Source organism: Haliaeetus albicilla, chromosome 1, assembly GCF_947461875.1.
Source record: "Haliaeetus albicilla chromosome 1, bHalAlb1.1, whole genome shotgun sequence".
Lineage (NCBI taxonomy): Eukaryota > Metazoa > Chordata > Aves > Accipitriformes > Accipitridae > Haliaeetus > Haliaeetus albicilla.
Genome location: NC_091483.1, coordinates 78,216,249 through 78,236,860, shown reverse-complemented (window position 1 = coordinate 78,236,860; position 20,612 = coordinate 78,216,249). Strand labels below are relative to the sequence as shown.

General features: G+C 43.4%; 1 protein-coding gene across 4 annotated transcripts in view; it reads left to right on the top strand.

Annotated features, from left to right (window-relative positions):
• FGFRL1 (fibroblast growth factor receptor like 1) overlaps positions 1-20,612 on the top strand; it is a 183,695-nt gene that overhangs the window by 151,229 nt on the left and 11,854 nt on the right. For all 4 annotated transcript variants that reach the window (XM_069795826.1, XM_069795833.1, XM_069795842.1 and 1 more), the window contains 2 exons: positions 14,738-14,818; positions 20,255-20,539. In XM_069795826.1, the coding sequence (XP_069651927.1) occupies positions 14,738-14,818; positions 20,255-20,539 (366 nt within the window). The remainder of the gene's footprint in view (positions 1-14,737; positions 14,819-20,254; positions 20,540-20,612) is intronic.

The following is a 20,612-nucleotide window of genomic DNA, read 5'->3' as shown; positions in this document are numbered from 1 at the left end:
ATCGTAGGCCAGATAATTTATCCGCCCCTAATTATTTCAGGGCCAGAATGAGGTATTTCAAATAGTAGGAAAACAACTCTCTTATTTTTTTTCTAGCGATTTCAAACCATTGGCCTATTACAATTTGATTCAATTTTCGTTGGCTGTTTGTCAAGAAAAAAATCACCAAAGGTGACTTAGGAGCACTGCAGAATCAACTGCATATACGTTTCTGAAGCAGCAAGACTATTTTTTCATGCGTTTCTGACACTTTCAGCCATTCAGACTCCTACGTCTTGAAAGAAAACACATCTCAGGTGTCACATTAATCTGGTTGGTATGAGATTATGGCTTGCAAATTGCTGATTTTGGATGTGGATGCCTGGTCCATTTAAACGACTTCAGCATAAATAGTAATAATAGACTACAGTGGCGCAGTCTTTCAGAAGACCAGACAAAAAGCTGTGCTTGTTAAAACAAAAAGATACCCCAGAAGCAGGAAATTTAATATTATTAATGAAAACAGAAGGAATTATTAGGAATGTTTTCACACGATAGAGTTCCTCATTCAGGGTGTATTTCCATGGGGACTTTACTAAGGGGTCTTGCTGAATCTTTTTTCCCGGACACGTCTACAGCACTGTGAACATTCCTCTGCTATAACCTATGATGTATTTGTAACATTTGCATGTAATCTGTCAGGCAGGGCCTCTGCTGTAGAGCGTGGGAGTTTCAGGCCTGTGGGATTTGTGAGGCTACAGATGCAGAAGTCGAAGTCAGTCAGATTTGTGGCATGGATAGGGGTTTCCCCGGTGTTAGAAGAAGTGAAGAGTAAGCCCTGAGTGCACTGCAATCTGACTGTGCACAGGCTATTCTCACAAGGTTTCCATTTTCAAGGTTTGGATGCGTTTTGGCATTGGAGTTCTCCTTTTAAGCTGATCATCCACAATTTTTCAAGGTTCACCCACAAGTCATAATTACCCTAGAGGATAACAGCACATGGATGCAATGAAATGCATTCATAAAAGTGCTTGTTTTTGCATTGATGGGGCTCTAACTGCTTGTTATCTCTGAGCATGATTTAGAGGGACATAAATGTAGCATCTCAGCCTTACACATTCATAACTCGTTCCATCAAAAAATCTCAAAGCATTTTACACACAGATGTAACCGGATAATATGTCCTGTTGTCTGTGTGGCATCTCCAACATCGGTTATCATAATTCTAAACCATATGCCAGGGTCTAGTGTATTCCCTGAAGTATTTTACATGGGAGGAATACATGTAAATAGAATATCTGGCAATCTATGAATGGCTCACAGGATTTTAATCAACTGCACAGTTTTAAAATTGGCATTTAAATCCCTCTCACATCTGTTGTTTAAAATAGCCAACAGCGTGTGGGATACATTCAGTATGCAATATTCATATGAGTATGTTAATAATAGTATACATTATCACAGTAAAAAATAAGGTGTGTAAGAGTAAGTATTTAGAGGTTTTGGAGAAAGCACTGTTCAATAGTAAAAAAATAAATATTCCCCCCCCCCCCCAACAGATAATACTGAGAGATATTCTCTGTATTTTGAATAGAGGACTCAAATGTTCCCCTTTGCACACTCGGTGCACACCATGGCTTCCAGTGCTCTCCAAGAGCCATCCTTATGGGGTAACTTGCATAGAAAGCTAATAAACTGCACCTGCTTTAGCTTCTAAATATCAAAGAAGGTGAAATACTTCTTGGAAAAAGTTGTTTATGGATCATCTAGGCAAGGTCATAGGTGACAGCTGACTCTGGTTAGGTGTTAGCTATCTCTAGTTCATTGACAAGCACTGAATTCAAATTGCAGCCCTAGTTTGTCTTCTCAATGGATTTGTATGGTCTACGTGCCTTTGTTCCCTATCTGCAAAACAGTATTACTCATGCAGACTCTCTGCCACTCTTTCTTCATCTCAGTGAAGCCTTTAAATGAGGTTCAAGGTATGAAGTGCACTAACATGGGGTGCATTGCATCTCTGACTAGAGGGTTCGGAGTGTTGGGGAGAGCTGTACCCTTACTCTCCAAAAAATGCAGTAACTCTGCGACTGAGCACCCAAATGTTGTTGAATTCTACCTAAAATAATCTTGGGTTTCACATGTTTTCTTAGGTAGCTTCTGTCTCTGTTCCTTTCTGGTCCTACACTGGTTGTTCTCATACACTGTGCTAGGTCATGTGCTAGGACAGGCATTTTTTTAAAAAAAATAACAATGCAAAATACACAAGGGAATTTAATTCCATCCCACAGGAATGACTGTACTACACTAGTCATTGTTTTGAAGTATGTTTTAGAAATTTGTAATGACAGCATTGGGATAATATAGTTAATTGTGGAGCAACCATTTTTACAATTTGTGTTTTACCCCACATGGAAAGCTATAATTTACTCCAAGTAATTGGGTTAGGTTTAATTTTGGTGAGACATAGGCCCATATTATCCCGTGTAATATACTGTAATCCTCACATTAGGTAGGGTGCCAAGTATTCCGTTTGTTTTGGGAGCCAACAAAATTGCCACTTGTCCAGAGTTGTTCTTGGACAGAATTGTGAAAGTGGTAACATTTTGCTACTTAAACCACTTTATTATTAGTCTGACAATGACCCAGAGATATATGTATCATTCATTGAGCGTTTTGTAGAAGGTGTGTAGCACTTCACTAATAAAATTTTGTATTTAGCAGCATATGGGGGCGATGTTGAAAGGCTTGACATCATCAGACACTGAGGCTACTTTCTGTCTTTCGTGATTGGGCCCCAAAATCTAATTTCTTTAGCATTGTGTCATGCTGTGAAGTATAGTGGTCAGAGAGATTACACCACTGCCATATTGCTATTACACTTCTGCCTATCAGTTTGTTAATGAAAGATAAATCTAAGTTAAAAAAAAAAAAGCTAAAATTTGTTTTAACTCTCTACCCTTTCAAATGTCTTTTCTGTGCTTTCTTAGTGGTTTACCTGTCCTTTAGAAAGTGTGTTTATCAAAAGATATTTGAGTATATAGTCATAGGTTGGTGGGTGTTGAGGGGCTGACAGCTGCAAATGACATATTTTTTTAAATCCATATTCATCACATATATGGACTGTTTTCTGAAATAGTTCTCTTTACTTCTGAAATCTGAGAGGAAGGATTCCCTAACAACATTTTGTGCCTTACTGAATATAACTAACATCTTAGACACTGAGACTTTTATATGTTCTGTAACGTCCAATTAAAAACTGTCGTCCTCTGTTGATTTCTTAGCACTTTTACCACTTATAGGTGCTGTTATTTCTTGAAATCAAAGTTAAAACATAATAGGCTAATGATGGATCTTGATGAGGTGTGAGTTTTTGCCTCAAGCAAACACACATGGGGCTCACTTTTCCCATTAAAAATGTTAAGCCACAGTCCTCTGAAAGTTTGCTTCATTTGGTAATTGTCATACTGCATAGGATATTTCATTTTCTTCCATAGGAGATATTTTTACTTTTCTATCAGAAGACTGTGAAATATGTAAGCCCATGAAGAATGTTTCAATAATTTTCATACTGGTGTTGAAGAAACAGCTGGATCCACATTCCTGTCTGTAAAGTCCAGTATTGCAATTCCCAGTTCATCATGATGGATTGGGTAATTCCACACTAAGGAATTATTAACTCAGTCTTTGGAAGGGACAGGACTGTACGATTGATTATTTTCATTTGATTATAAATGCCATCCAAAAATAATTCCTGTATTCAGTCACTGACATATATGACCTCTTTTTCCTTCCAACTCTTCTGGAAATTTCTTTGTGCTGGCTATTTTGACCATGTGAACATTCAGGGAGATAGAACATGTATCAATGATGTTCCTACACATCTTGGTGAAGGAGATAATAAACATCGATCAGTGCTGCTAGGAAGGGGAGTGATAGAGGTATAACTTTATGGGGAACAGCAGCTGTGTAGTGGTTAAAATAGAAGGCTGAGAGCCAGGTCTTAGCAGTTTATCCTCGGCTCTGCTGTAATCTTCTTCTTATCATTAACCTTGCATTAGTCCTTTCAGTGGCATGCCTCCCTCCCCCAACCCTAAGCAATTTAGGATTGTTGAAGATGGAATTTTGGCCTATGTTCTTGGGTGGAGTGTTCATACCACCTCACTTTTGGCACCCACTGTACGTGGCTGAGGCCCCCTCCATCATCTCTTTTGCAATCAGGGAAGAGAGGTAGATGTCAACCTGACTTTCTTTTTGTTCTCACTCCTAACTTGGGCACTAGAGTTTGGTTTCTAAAGTAAGTACTATTTCAACATCTTTCTTTTTCAGATAACGATTAAAATCACATAATTCTTCCCAATGTTTGTAAACTTACTATAAGTAATAATTATTTATTATTATAAATAATATTTATTTATTAAATATCAAATAATTATTTTAATATAATTAATGTAATCAATATGTTACAGTTAATTATAAATAAAATGTATTATAAACAATACATTTAAAATTGTTATAAATTCAGATAGTCTGATTGGTGTTATAAAAGAAGCTTTGCTTCTCAGCTCTATAAACAAAGTACAAGACCCCCATCATTCCCCCACCAGGCCAAAATGGGTGGATACTAAAAAAATATGTTTCTTGAGGACCCTTAATACATGTGACATCCACTCTGTGCCTGCACTACACAGTAGTGTAGTGAAGTAAACTCTTTAAACAGGGTCTGTCTTTTATGCTGTGTGTGAACAATGTCTCATATACTGGGAACCTGTCTCTAAGAAATCCTTGATACTATCGTGGTGCAAGTAACAATTAAAAAATACTGGGAAATATTATCAATTTGTTCAAGGTCTGGAACAGCTGATCGGTAATCACTATTTTTTTGGTGCTACTATTTCATGCTTAGAAAGTGCTGGTGACAAGGCAGAAGCTTAACCACTCATCTCGTTCTCTGATTTATTCTTCCTTTCATCCTCTCCAGTAGTCGATCAAGAATATAACCGCAGACTGGTGCCTGTGGTGCAGTGCTCTTGGGGCTGCTGTCTGCGTGTGCTGGAGCATGCTGATAAAAAAAGTAACCTCAACAACAACAACAAAGGAGGAAGAACTGTTTTCTTGCTCCCCTATGGAATGGAGACCTGAAGGCAGGCGGGAGGTCCTGGTGTCTGGAGAAGTCGGCATGGTGGAAGGCCTGTGATTGCCTTTGTAATGTAATTGTTATAATGGTAGGCCAGGGAATTGCAGTGGTTCGGTGAAAAGCTCCAGCCGTTTCTCCTTGTGGTTCCTTGTGTGGTTACAGCAGGAGCCGGAGCATCCTTATGTGCAGATGTGCCATGACTGAGAATGTGTCTCGGATGACTTTGTGAGCTCTGTGGGTAGCGATAGACCACAAGGAGCAAGGGAAGAACTAAATCTTCAGGAAGGTTTCTCCCTCCACAACTTTATGGAAAGTGGTTGGGGAAGGAGGGGGAGAAAGAGTTATAAAGTAGGTGCAGATCTGAACCAGATACAGAGTCATGGGGATGAAGAAGGGGATGAGAGAGATGAACATGGTACACGCAGGTCTCATCCTGCATGGACTCAGAAGAGCTCCATGCAGGAAGTCAGAAGAGTTCCAAAGTTCCTCTGTATAAATATGGCCAATAGAGAATTTTTTTATGGTCTTCAAGGACTCCTTTTTGATGAACTTCCTTTTTGGTTGTGCTTTTTCATTTCTGTCAATTATACCATATTCACAGTAACAGTGAAGGAGTTTCTAAAGCTGTCTTTGGGAACAAAGAGAGCCAACTTTGGCAAATGGATTTGTAAAATCTCTAGTTCAGCCATAGTTAGACCATTCTAATTTTAAATGGTCCAAAGATTGAGGCTGGAAAGCTGCCCAGAGGAAAAAGACCTGGGGCTGTTGGTCGACAGCCAGCTGAATATGAGCCAGCAGTGTGCCCAGGTGGCCCAGAAGGCCAACGGCATCCTGGCCTGTATCAGAAATAGTGTGGCCAGCAGGAGCAGGGAGGTGATCGTCCCCTTGTATTCAGCACTGGTGAGGCCGCACCTCAAATACTGTGTTCAGTTTTGGGCCCCTCACTGCAGGAAAGACATTGAGGTGCTGGAGCGTGTTCAGAGAAGGGCAAAGAAGCTGGTGAAGGGTCTAAAGCACAAGTCTCATGAGGAGCGGCTGAGGGAACTGGGGTTGTTCAGCCTGGAGAAAAGGAGGCTGAGGGGAGAGAGACCTCATCGCTCTCTACAACTGCCTGAAAGGAGGGTGTAGTGAGGTGGGTGCTGGTCTCTTATCAAGTAACTAGTGATCAGATGAGATGAAATGGCCTCAAGGTGTGTCAGGGGAGGTTTAGATTGGATATTAGGAAAAATTTCTTCACTGAAAGGGTTATCAAGCACTAGAACAGGCTGCCCAGGGAAGTGGTTGAGTCACCGTCTCTGGAGGTATTTAGAAGAGATGTAGATGTGGTGCTTAGGGACATGGTTTAGTGGTGGACTTGGCAGTGCTAGGTTAAGAGTCTGACTCGATGATTTTAAAGGTCTTTTCCAACTGACATGGTTCTATGATTCTATGAAATAGAACTTCTTTCTCTTCTTCTGGGTGACTATTCCATAGTCTAGCAGATTCCCCTCTTGGGAAGCTTTCATATATGTTCAATTGAAATACTTTCATTTTCTATCTCAGTATTTGGGTATTAATCCTTTTATATGCCTAAAATATCCCACTTTTCTGAAGTTCCATCTCTCCACCTTACACATTTACCTCTTAAGGAAATACATGATCCCTTTACATAACAAAGTTTTTTAATCAAGCCCAGACAATAAATGACAGCATTCTGTAGTAGTCTGCAAGAGTATGGAGCAGGTATATGTCTGTGTTAGACTCCCAGTAGAGGTTGCCGTATTAAGAAGGAATTGATGGTAAAAGAGTTAGCTCAGGTGCTGGTAGCAGCTTATGCACAGCAGTGCTAGATTCTCTGTGGGCTGCTGAAACTCTCCAGAGAAGTAGGACTGGTTTGCCTGTGCTGTTGGAGGTAGATTGGTACCAGCCCGTTAAATAAACTGGCTCTGCTACCCCATAGACCCTCCTTCTTTCATTCTGTGGAAGGGACTTAAGTCTTCTTTGGTCTTAAAGCAGTTGCTTCTGATATATGTTCGCTTGTGTGTTGAGATGTGGGATGCAGCAATAACCACCAGTTAAGGCCTTTGTCATCTACCAGTAATAGGATGGGTCTGTATATCATCATAACTTAAAAATGTGAGTTACTGGTCTAGCTAGGGATGGAAGTCTTGTTTCTTCACTCCACAGCCAGGGCTTTGGTCTGTAGACTGTGGAGCCTCTTCAGTGTTTCAGGAGGCAGGTGGGCTGCAAACGTTTCTTTTGCAAAGCATCCTGCTTAGAGAGAGATTCCCAGTGCTGGGGCTGAAGTAAAATTCATGAAAATTTTTGCATGGAAATTCTCATGAAAATGGCCGGAGCTGAAAATACAAAAAAAGCCACTAACACAAACATTTTTTATTTTTATTTTCAGGAAATTCCAGTATCAAAACCTCTGGTTATTTTTGGCCCAATTGGAGTCAGAGACAGTAGGCAGTAAAGTCTTCAGTGCCCGTTACAGAGGCAAATTCTCTGCCAGTAACCTTTTAGTTTGTGTTGGTTTTGTTGTGGGGGTTTTTTTTGAGAAAAGTAGAGTGTTCCTTGGCTAGGCACTCCTCTGAGTGGGTTTCTTCTTTTTCATCTTGATGGGTTTTGTTTGGCTGGGCCCAAGGAGAGGGGGTTCCTCCATGAGATCTCTTTTCTTCCCTCCAAATATTCCAGATCCCTTTGCTTTCACTGTGCCCTTCCAAATAAATTCTAAACACATTTCCTGTCTTTTCATAGCATCAGCACTGTTAATACAGTAGGTAACGCTGTTAATACAGTAGGCAGGATGAGAAATGGTAAGCATGGAAGAAGGGTTGATGGAGGGACTACAAAAGACATTCAAAAAAATATCTAAGATTTACACCAGGTTTGTGGTAGTGGGATGAGTTCATTGGAGTTTTGTCCTGTCTGCCTCTGGCAGAAAGGAGGGTTCAGAGAGGAGGCTTGCTTAATTAGACCTCAATGATGGGAGGAAATTCAAAATTAGTCAAGATGAGGATTTTGCATCTTAATCTTTTTCATGATTTCAAATCAGCCTTAGGATTCATCTATGGATCACCAGTCCCAAGGGTCCTGATGCTGTAGTTCAGACCTTGCAAAACCACAAAACAAGCTGAAAAAATCACAAGATCTCAAAAATGATTGTTTTGTTCCTTTTCCTCCAAGCTTTTAGGGTATATTTGTGTAAAGTTCTTTACAATCACAGTTGTTAAGAATTGTTATTCAATAACAAAAAATATTAGATTCTTAAATAGTCACTTGCCAGCATCAAAGTCCTCCAGAAACACCCCAAATATCACAAGATGAGCAATAAAATCCTGGCAGCTGGCGGTGGTAGCTTTCAAATGGAAGTCATGTGCTAGCCAGTAGGTTTGGATTTGCTTCCCTGGCCGTTGGGGGTTAATACCAACTGAAATTCTAGTGAAACCTGGAGTGTTAATCCACAGTAAGATCTGGGGAAAGCAAGTGCCTTAATCCCTGCAAACCCAGTGATAAAGTTGTTACTGCCTGCCTGCATATATACCTCATGGACCATTCATCTGGGCATCAGATGAACCAGTCAGGATAGCAGAAGACTCCCTAAAACAAAGCACAGAATGATCTTTCCCTTGTGTTTCCCCTTAAATTCCAGCAAGTAGTACAGGAAATCCTGAATTTATCTGAGAGAAACTGCAAAGACCTACTTTTTCAGATTGTACTTGCTTTCATGTGTGTTTATCTTCTATCTACTGCACCATCAAGACTACTGAAAAATAAGACAAATCACTTCCTGGTCTAAGTTTATGGTGTGTTCCCACCCCTCAGTTTAACTGGTTAGGCTCAGCAGAACAAATTTTGATTTAACTCCTAGGAAGGCCCAAGACCCACCTCCCACAAGCAACTTGTGTTTTGTCACTCACTAGACATCTGCATCAGCGAAGGACATTGGGGTGCAAATATGATGCATCTGGGTAAATGCGAGAGTCAGCTCTTAAAGCTGGAGTTCAGAGAGATCTCTTTCATTCATCCATGGGAGAAGGCCTCATTATAATTGTTCAAGCCTGACTGGATTACATCACTTTCCCCCTCATTTCACTCCCTCCCCGCTTGCCTCCCTCCTTTTATTTACACCCCTTGTTCAGCGGCAGCGTTGAGCGGGGGCTGCCTTAATGATGCATGCTGATCACTTCATTCCCCGTTGCCCTCCCCATCACCTCCCCCAGTGCTTTGAAGTGTGCTCAGGTCTCAGGCTCCAGTTCAAAGGTCACTTTGTTTATTTATGCAAAGCTGGCTCATCTGTGAAATGGGGCTTTCAAGGCCTCTGACATCAAAGACTCCAAAGCTGGTCCCATCAAGTCAGAGCAGGGACAGGCCTTGCATTATAACAAATTAAAGCAACTTTCTGAATCACAGAGAAATATTACGGCTAGATTTTTGCTTCAAAAATTGGGCCGTCGTTTTGGCTCGTGGTTGGATGCTCAGCACATAGTATTGGCCTGAAAACCAGTCATACCCATTCGGCTAAAACGTGAAGCCATCATGGAGAGTCTGTGGGTAAATAAAATTTGATCCTGGCTCAGTAACAGTCTGTGAATATTTCCCATCGGTTTCTCTTAGAGACGGACCGTTATGCAGACTTTTCCATTTGTTTTAACTTTTAAGAGGGAATGGAACACTTCTGCTATGGTAATAAACAGTAACTATACCCCGCTTGTGTGGCACTCTTTGTCCCATAGGGTCCCCAAAGAGCTTTGTTAATTGATGGAGTTACATACAGAAATCCCTTTTCTGCAGAAATCCAGCCTGCTTTGGGACGGGTGGTAGACCAAAAAGACACATGACGGGCAGTATGTGTAGAGCATTGTCCCTTCTGCGGTGAGAAAGGGCAATTTGGCCCATGACATCAGCACTGATGATCAGGGTCTCATACACTCAGACATGTCAAGTCTCATGCAAAACCAATCCCATGACTGCCCCTTTAAGCCCCACCACACACTTCCCCAGCACCATGCCAGCATCTCAGTCCTGTGGCATCTCCGACCTAGAAGCCAGCTTGGAACGAGATCCTGAAGCAGGAGAGAGGCAATGGCCAGAGAGCAGCTGGGCATCACGCCATCGGGCTGACATTCCTGAACAACGGGCTGATGCTTCTGGATCCAACCTGACCCCATCTTGTATGGCCAGGTGCAGTATTTGGAGGGGAAGGAGCTACACGAGTTTGTCCCATGTCTCCAAGCCTATCACCTGACATGATGCCAGAGCTTTCCACTTCAGGTTTCTCAACCAGCCAGCATGATTTGTATCACCGTGGAACCAAATTGTACAGTGAGGACACCTAAATCATGTATATGTTTTCTTAGCCTCAGATACTCGTGACATAAAATTAGTCAGTGATTATTTTTCAAGGCAGGTTTTCCACTTCGTCTTCCAACTGGCTGCTCTCCTAAGCCCATGATACTGTCCAAGAAGTCCAGTACAGGATGACCTTCCAATATAGGTCACAGAAAAGGGAGCTTGTAGGAAACTTCAGCAGCTCATCCTTCTTAGCACTGCCTCTTGCGGTAATCTGCTGGCAGCAAAGCTAGCAATGCTGCATAGCTGGTCTCTCCTGCCCTTTGGCTGCAGGCTGATTTTTTTTGTATGTACTTATCACCCTGACCTGCCTGCCTCTGTGGGAGGTGACAAGAGCATGAGTAAGCAATCGGCTTATTAGGTCATTTTTGAATATAGCTAAGACTCATGTGATTTCTGCTACTAACTCATCGTTTTATATGCTGGTCATACATTTCTGAATGTGACTCATTTTTTCAGGTCCACTCTCTGCCTAATAAGAATATTGCCAGGACAGTTGCATTTGTAAAGCTTGGGGTGAAATGCAAACAGTGGGTCTTCAGATCTGGCAGTATTAATCAGATCTTTCAGAACTTGCTTCAGATTGAAGGTTTGGGCTGAACCAGATGACTCTGAACTTCCAGCAAATTTGGATTTGCTTTCAGTGTCATAGATCCCTCCCTAGGAGTGAGCAGGCTGACCAAAGAGTGTCTGTGGTACAGAGAGATATCCATCCTTGCTAGCACAGGGTCTAGAACAAACTGCAAAAGTGTTTCCCTACCCTAAGAAACCACTTGATATTAAAATTAAAATAAATAAGAAAGTTCTTCAAAACAGGGAGAGACAGATGCTTTCCATGCAGCCACAGTACTAACTTTGGATGGGGCAGGTGGAAGTCAAATCTTGGTGATATCTGAATTAGACAGGGGTCTTCCATCCTAAGGGTGTTCCTGAGATATCTATCTCCTACAGGACTGTTCCACTTTATATAATAATAATTTCTTTTTTGGCCCTCTGAGACCACAGTTCAGAGCTTAAGACACTCACCCAATGTGCAAGAGAGGAGGTTCAAATCCCTCTCTGAATGCAGCAGAAGAGGGACTTGACTCTGGGTCACTCACATCCCAGGTTAACACTTTGTTGTTATATCACTGGCTATTCTGCTGCCTCACTCACACTTTTAAGCTTGACCAGAGATTACTGGGCTTCAGGGCGTCTTCCCAAAATGAGCTTTGCTGAATTTCATCCAATTTCTGGATCCGTGAATCAGCTTTTTTCTACAGTTCTCAAGCGTGAGTTCATTCAGATACAGTCACGCTAAAGGTAGGAGCCCAATTCACTGCATATTGCAGCTGGGAGACTGCTGAACATCCCTTACCCAGTGTGCAGCTCTGGGGATGGGAAGGAGTAGTTTTGCTCTACATGAATTTCCATGTTGATGACAGTTTGCCCCCCTCCCCAAAACTCTGCTGTGTGTTGTTGTTAACGTTACCACATTCCTAACAAATGTGAAACGAGTTCCAGTGGATCTAAACCAACATGCCTAAATGCATGCAGTTATTTTTTTCAATCTTCCTCCCCCGCCAAATTATCTATATCATAGGCTCAGCATGGTGGCATTAGTTATCCTGATCTCTTCCCCCCAAAATGATTTTTTCTGGGCTTGGTAGGTTACTCCGCAGGTTTGCGATTTGGCAGGATAACAACCGAAGAAGCATCTTCAAAGGATCAAACAGATTCAGAGCAATTTTACTTACATCAAAAGCTTGGCAGCATGTCAAGAGGTGTTGAGAACGCCAGTCAGTCCTTGTGTGTAGGCAGGAGGAGCACACATGGACTGACATACTGTAACATGAGGCAGGAGGCAAGGGAGGATATACTCCTCTTTGTACATCAAGCTGAGTAGGATTAAGATATAATTGACAGAACATCGCCACTTAAATGTCTTAACCACTTTTAAAATATTCGGCAGTTAACAATGGGCAGGAATCCTACATCTCTGACCACAGTTTTTCTTTCTTCTCTGTTACCCAATACATTTTTCTAATTGTGCCTAGGGATTTACTAAGTTCTCTGTCAGAGAGTATCCAAGATTTCATTCGTACCACTACTGATATTTATATGAAAAATTGTACAAGTGCCAGAAGATAATCGATTCAGTATTTTGACTGAAAGGAGACAATCTGTCATATGCAAGCCATCATATATAATGGGTATATTTGTATTCCCTGCATTCAGTTTGCCAAGATTGTAAAAATATATTTGCAAAATGCAGCACATGGATTACTCGCCTCCTCTGTAACACAGGCTGTGGGCCAGCCTCGACGGAGCCCGGAGGGTACATTTGCACTCACGACACTGCGCGAGACTTGATGTTTCCTGAGCGGGACTGTGTTTCCCACTGGTTCCCTGTGGTTTGGGCTGGGAGCTGGCTGGGGCACCCGGGAAAGCCTCTGGGTTTCCAGCGATGGATGGAGTGTGAAAGGGAGGTGGGAAGGGGCAGTCAGCTGGAGTGAGCTGCTGAAGTAAGAGCACGGCATGCTGCTGCCCTGAAAGTTTTCTTTTCCCCTCAAAGTGACAGCTGTACATACCTCCAGGGCAAACTGTGCCGAAGTAACCGCAAGGAGAAGAGAAGAATCTGTCAGGGGTGAGGGGGGACAGACCCATATGGCATTGCAGCCGCTCTGCTTAAGGAACAGTGGCAAACGAGAGCGGAGCATGTGTCGGCATAAAATGCCCCATGCTGAAGAGACGGGATGATTTTCTAAAATAGCGGAAACTGGGGTGAGGATGGGGTTAAACATACATTCTTCTCGCACAAAGACTGCACACAAGTTTAGGCACTAAACACTGTTTAAGCACAACCCAGCTTCTAAAACAACTGTAAGCAGCGGTTCTACTATTTGTACATTTTCTGGGGGGCATGCTCATGTATAAGCTGAGATAAGTTTTTCCCCTCTGCCACAGAGATTACAGAAAGAAATTTCCTCTCTTTTGCTCATGAGACCTTTTTCTTATGGGTTTTAGGAGTTGGGCATTGGAGGGATTCATTCCTTAGGTCAGATGTTTCCACTTCTCTTGATTTTTATTTTTTTTTAAACACCATTGCAGAGCAGTTCCTTATTGAGGTGAACTTATTCCCAGCCTTCACCTGACCTCTCTCTGAAAATAAAACTTCACACACTTCAGTGCACTTTAGCTAGGAGCTGAGTAACTCTTGATCAAGATCTTCACCTCAAATCCAGCTGCCGTATGGGGCTGTGCCACCTGTAGAGCACAGAAGTAGCCTTGGAAGAGCCATACTTTACTGTGCCATCACCCATAGGTGCCCAAAGTCCCTCAGGTGGACCTCCCTCCTGGTGTGATGCACTGCCGTAAGAGGATGCTCTGAGCTGAGCGCTTGTGCAATAGATCTTGGGCTGTTACTAGAGGAGGAAAAAAATTCACATCTGGGCGCTGCAGAGGTGTGAGGCCACCAGCATCACCCAGGTTGCAGAAGGAGGCTCAGGGCATTCTCCTGCTCCCTCAGCCCACAGGGAGACCTTGAGGGTGGCCATATCACAGCAGCAATTTGAGGTGGCAGTTGCTGGAGGAGGGGGTTTCGCCTTCTGGTGATTTCTATTTCTCCTGGTGGTACAGGGCACAGAGCTGAGACCTTGATGCTGCTCTGTGGTAGAGGTATAGACAACTAGAGTAATAAGGGACAAAGTGGTGTGCTGTCAATACAGGTGGATGGGTGGTCTTAATTAAAAAAAAAAAAAACAAACACAAACAGCTTTTCAACTCAATATTGCTTCCAGCCATAGCTTTGCATTCAGCATCCCTTGAGGGCTCATTTGACCCCAGACCTACTTGCTTTCCTGATTTTGTGTGGAAGCTGAAAGGCAAGTTAGTGGCCCAAATTCCACTGCTTGTGCTCTGTGTGACTGATCACATAAGTCTTCCCCCACCTCCTAGGTTTAATTATCTGTAATTTTGATTTATACCTTTATTTGCATAGAAGGTACAACAGATCAGCTCCTCCTAGGGAACAGCAACCTGTAAACATAAACAAAGAGGCTTTTGTCGGCTATAAATGGAAACATTGATTAATCTCCCATTGCTTTGGTAGCCTGCCGAAAAGCTCATAAAGCAGCAAACTAAATTGTTCATTAAACTGGCCAGGCTGTAAGTGCCAGGATGTGGATGCCAAATGTATGCTGAGTGTGTTTCAGCTGTATGGTGCCTCCAGGAGGAAATGCAAACTCTTGTTATCGTACTGCTGCGCTGCAGGAGACCTTCTTAACATCTTCCCTTTCCTTTCTTTTGCAGATGATGCCAGTTTAGGAAAGGATAGCCATGTACCTGAAGGCTCCAATGGAGAATATGAAGATCATTCTGGGAAGCAATGGGGTAAGGAGCAGTGTATGTTTTTTTGGTTTTCCTCAGTTCTTGGTTCAGTGCTGTTCACGCAGCACGTTTCTCAGTTGCTGACGGAAAGGAAAGGCAGAGCGACTGGAGTGAGTTCTCCCTACAGATGGTCAAATAATAAACAGAATGTCAGCTGAACATGTCAGTGTGAATGGATCCCATCCAAGGGTCCTTCTGCAAAATGCAGCCCGTGGTCCGGTCTAGGGCCCCCTGCCATATACCCCAGCATGGTTCTCCCTTGCATTTGTTTTTCTGGGCAGTGACTTTCTTTTGCATGTGCAGCTATTATAGCTTTCATAGACTCTCTATAAAAGGCATATTGACTTTTACAGCAATATTTCCAAAAGCATTCGGTGCCAACATAACACTGCTCCCACTGAGGGCAAATGGGAGGTCTGACTTCACTTCGGGAGAATTAGCATTAGGCCAAAACTGAGTATTTTTTAAGCTTACCCTCTCTTTTAGACACCTGCATGAACTTCTCTAAGCCCTGGACTGTTCAAGCATAGGATTTTGATGCTGTTGCAGAGCTTTGGGGAACTGCTAAAATCTCACTTGGAACAGGTTCTGAATCACCGCAAGACTTGCCCGTCCAAAGTTTGGTCCAAGCACTCCTTGAAGGACAATAAGTTGTCAGGCTGATGCCAAACATCTTTTGGCCATTACTGACAGGAGTGCTATGTGAGTTTATGACCTCGAGGGAATGAAGCACAGCATTTCCATTTTACTCTTGTAGTACATCCCTCCTTTTAATTTTATAATACAGAGATGGCTTTGTACCACATTCGTGGCCAGGGAGTAACCTCATAGCAATGGTAGGGGTGGAACCTGTCAAGCTTTCACCGTATGAGTCCCCATCACTTGAGCTGAGGCCAGTTTTCTTCAGGAGCTGACAAACGAGGGATGTGGTGGGATGTGGTGTAGTCCAGGACACACCTGGAGGAGGCAGTGCCGTAATAGCCTTAAATTACAGATTTGTCTGAGACTGAGCTTGCTCTGGGAGAGGAAGGTAACCTCCACTCATTCTGGAAAAGGACAACAACGTTTTGGAGCTAGAGAAAGGGTGCCTTAGATAAAATACAGGTCAGAAGTCCTTCAGGAGGGATTCAGCAGCTAGCAAGAAAAACTGCCATCTCTCCACACTTCATTACCCGGGTGTAGATAGGAGCAGACATTGAATGCCATGGCAGATGTGCTCCTGGTAGAGCTGGTGGATGATGGATCAATACAACAGTAATATTATGAAAAAAGATGTAAGCACTACTAAAATCATTAGGCATTGGCAATCTCAGATTGTGCCTTACTCTGTACTGCCCTGGCCCAGTCCTTCTTTGTGCTGCAGAGTTTTCCTGCACCTCTGTTTTCTCCCCTTTCCCTCCCTCCTGTCTCCTCTCCCCAAGCAGGGAAATGGCTGGGGCAGGCCACACACCCCTCCAAGACTTTTCCAGCCAGCCGTGTTCACCAGCAAATTGCTGGTGTGAGCTGGTGTGCAGGGAGGGTCAGTGTACGTCTGCAGGTCTCTGGAGGATGATGGGTGAAGGAGCAGTTCTTTTTTGCAGAGTCCTGGGCCCTAGAGAAGTGGGAGAGGAGAGGTATGGTAAAAAAAAGCTCCACTTTATTTTCCAACTACCATCATTAAGTGGTATCAATGGGAAGAGGTCCTGCCCCCTCTAAGAGCAGGGAGCTTATGTGGGGAAAGATAGATACCCCCATCCACATCTTCCCACAACTGACTGAGCTCTTATCCAGAGTAATTGAAAGTATTTCAATACTTAGTCGTATCATGACACTTTTTTGTATAAGTATTATGAAAGCTTGAAGTGGTACTGACCATCACTATGTGGAGGTAATTGTGGTGGATCACAGCAGACTACATGTTCTAGCTAACCACCTCACTTCGTATGAGCAACTTCTGACAGGACCCTCTGGGACTAATCCATGCACCTCGAGGTGTCCCACAGGGAGAGGAGACCGCTGAATTCCTTCCCATGTCTTTGTGCCAACAGCCTTCTGTTTCATTTAATTTTCATTAGCTTGAACAAATCTTCATGGTAAACAGCATTTCAGCAAGGAACCCGTACACAACACTGTCTCTTTGTCCCCATCCACTTGTGTTTTCCCTTGCTCTTGTGTGTGGCATAATTTATACTGTACAAATGTGCGGTTCATGTTTATGAAGCAAACGCCAAGTGATGTGGAGAACAAGCATGTGAAGTTTAAATAACACAGAGACACTTTGTAATGGCCTTCGCTGGCACTCCAACAAGCAAAACTTCTGTAAATGGTACAGATTTGGGGACAGACATTTACTAGCACCAACTCAAAAGAGACTTTTTCTGCCTCTCTCTCACACTGCTGCTTCTCCCTCTTTCTCCTTTGTGCTTGCTGGGTCTCTTTTTCTCTCCTGTGTGTGTGTGTCTCTCTCCTTTTTTGTTAACTGGCTTTTCTAAACTTGTCCAATTCAGGCTTTTGTCAAGGAAACATTCAGGACTGTGTAAATGGCATCTGGTTTCAGCATATTGCACACAGCCTGGAGTAGCTTTTGAGACCACATAATCACTTAACCTTCTTTAAACAGAAGAAGAAAGAAAGACAGAAAGAGCCAAAGAAGTTTAGCTTTACCTGTAGTTTAGTATGTATCTGGGCAACAATGTATGAGGATTGAATGCAAAACTCCTAACAGATTCATGGGAGTCGCAGTGGGAGGAAAACCAGAAATGTTATAGTCCTGTTTTTGGGGGAGGAAAGAGAGTTTCTGTCTTGCAATGCCCGTCATGAGCAGGGACACCACCAAGTCCTTCTGAAATATTGCTGTGGAGGCAGCGAAGAGGTAAGGGAAGGTGCGAGCCTAGAGTCACTCACTTGACTGTTCGCTCTGCACGGGCAATGTGACCGTCCTGTCTCCAACCTGCTCTTTCCTATGTTAGTCCCAGCCCAGGAATCCCATCCGGCAAGTATCTACCCCTACCTGGACCTGCAGTTCCTGGTCTCGGAGTAAATTACTGCCATATTAGAGGACAACTGTTTAGACCCATTTCACGGCTGGTTCTTAACCTCTCCATGCACCTTGCAGACATTTACTCAATTTCCACAATGACAGCCCTTATCAGCACGTCTCCCTCGGCTCAGACTTAAACTTCGGCATGTCATTGCTCACAAAGTGCAGCTCTGACAGGGTTAATTGTCTCTCTGGGAGGGTGATTGTTTTTGCTGGGAGGCGGCCTCCTCTTGCAGCAGACCCCCAAGGGAATACCCAGCAATTTACACACCACGACCTGTGGAGTGGGTTAGTATGTCACACTTGCTGCTCAGCTGTCATGGCAAAGACTTTCGGTGTCGGAGTTGCTCCGGTTCATTAGATTACACATGAAAGCCTCTGTACGGAGAGTAAAGCATTTCTGAGCAGGAGTTTGAAATAACATGAAATGGCTGAGACCCAAAATGACAGCCACGGGGGGCAAAGGAAGGCTGTGGAGGCAGATGGTTTCCCCTACAGAAAAGGACTGTCAAGAGAGGGGTATGCCGAAGGGTGTCTTCTTCTGAGAGGGAGGGATGTTGGGCAAGGCTGCAGCGGGATGAGGACTAAGGGATATGTTCACAGTCCTCGGATGGCAATGGCTGCCAGTCCCCAATGCTTGGAGGGAGGAGGTTGCAGACCTCCTCCATCCAGCAAAGGTCCGCTATAATGTACATCCCAGAGCTTCTGGTCCTCAGCCCTGGCAGCAGGGCTGGCTCTCTAGTATAGAGTCCCACCATGCTGTCCTATAGCTAACTTCCCTGATACCTGAAGCACAATGTTCTCAGCTTGCTTTGGTGTGTTATATGCTACAGAGGTTGTGGCTTTCCAGTTGCCATTGGTGAAGGCCAACGGCTGATGGGCATAATCCAACCCAGTGTGCCACAGAGCAGGCTACTCATTACCTATTTCTTTTATTTCCCAAGAAAAAGATCGGGGAGGATTTACCGGGGGAGTGCAAAAATGCAGGGTGACTGCCCTATGGGGCTGAAGAGTAAGATCATGGTAGGCAAGAAACAGGGTTTAAAAGCAGAGGGAGAGACCTGTTGTGGAAACGCTGAATGGACTCAGAGGAGAAACTGACTCTGCCAAAATAAAGAAAGATGACAGGTGAATTTGGCAGGAGTATTTTGGACGTAGGGGGAGAGTGCCAAGTGGGAGTCAGGACTGGTGTTAATCTCAGCAGGAGACTGCAGTTAGAAGTGTCCCTGGACTGGCGTTGCATAATTAAAAGTAACTGTGAGAAATTTGTAATTTCTTTTGAATTCTGCATTGCAGGATACTGTTAGACAAGCTGTTGCCTTGCAACAGATCATGTTCTATTGTTTCAACTGTCTTAAAAGTTTTTACAAAGATCTTTTTCTTTTTATTGATTAGTTAGACCAATTCATTACTTCACAGGAAAACTCTCTGCAATGTCAATAAAGCTACCAGGGTGTAAAGGTGCGACCTCTTTTCCCTCTGGAATTCTGACATATTCTGAATTAAAGTTAGGTGCAGTTGAGGGTGTAAGTTTTAGATTTTGTCAGGTGGGCACCTTGCGTTTCTCTAGTGTTCTTGTTACTGCTGTTAGACATATTGATGATTTCCTTGCTAAGGCAAGGTGACTATCTTAACCCATGATTCTGTCCACCAGCAGCTATTGCTTCAGCTTCTCCATTTTTTGGGGATGGACTGGCATGGGGTATCTTCTAATAACAAACTCAAGGTTTTTTTTATTGGGTCTTTCCATTTGCTTGTTTGCTTCTTCGGGCCTTTCAGCGTGAATGCTTCATAAATTAGTGTTGAATGAATTGCATACATTTAAGTTCAGATCAATGTGCAAAAGTCTGGTACACTTCTAAGGCTTTTCTACATATTGAAAAGATGTTGACTCTTCTTAAGTCCCATTAAAGCCAGTGAGAACTAAGGAGCAAAACATCTTCAGAAAATGAAGCTTCAAGTGACCAGCAAAAGATTGAGAAAATGGTCAGCCTGACAGGAATCTGAGGTTTTGCTTTGGTCTTGGCTAAGGGCTTGCATTTGTGGCATGGAATATGGTAACAATTATAATGTGATTATGTGGCCACATTTTGCCTTCAGCTACAATAGCGTGATTTGGGTATTATTTTGTGAGATTGTCTGACGCAGTTGCCTTATGGACACTGAGAAATTCCAGGTTTGTGCTGTGTAGAAGGCTAATGTGGTGGCCATAGCAGTCCAGTAGACATTCAAATATATCAGGCTGGGTGGTGTCTCCTTTCTAAGGAAATCACTTTGAGCTGATATGAGAGAGAGCGATACACTTGTACGCATGGGGCTGCCGGGTGCATCTCAAGCAGATTTGGCCGTAACATTTGACAGGAGTATCCTTCTTTGCAAGTCCTTTGCTCACCACAGTCAATTTTTCATGCCTTTTGCAGCCCGGCCCAGGTTCACACAACCTGCCAAGATGAGACGGAGAGTGATCGCCCGTCCTGTCGGCAGCTCCATCCGCCTGAAGTGTGTGGCCAGCGGGAACCCGCGGCCTGACATCACGTGGCTGAAGGACAATAAGCCCCTCACGCCCCAAGAGATTGGGGAGAACAAGAAGAAGAAGTGGACGCTGAACCTGAAGAACCTGAAGCCAGAGGACAGCGGGAAATACACCTGCCGAGTGTTTAACAAAGTTGGAGAAATCAATGCAACGTACAAAGTTGAAGTAATCCGTAAGTGCAGCCTCTGGGGTGGAAAGGCAGGGAGGGAGCTTTGAGAATGGGGCTGGCTGAGTAAAGAGAGCAT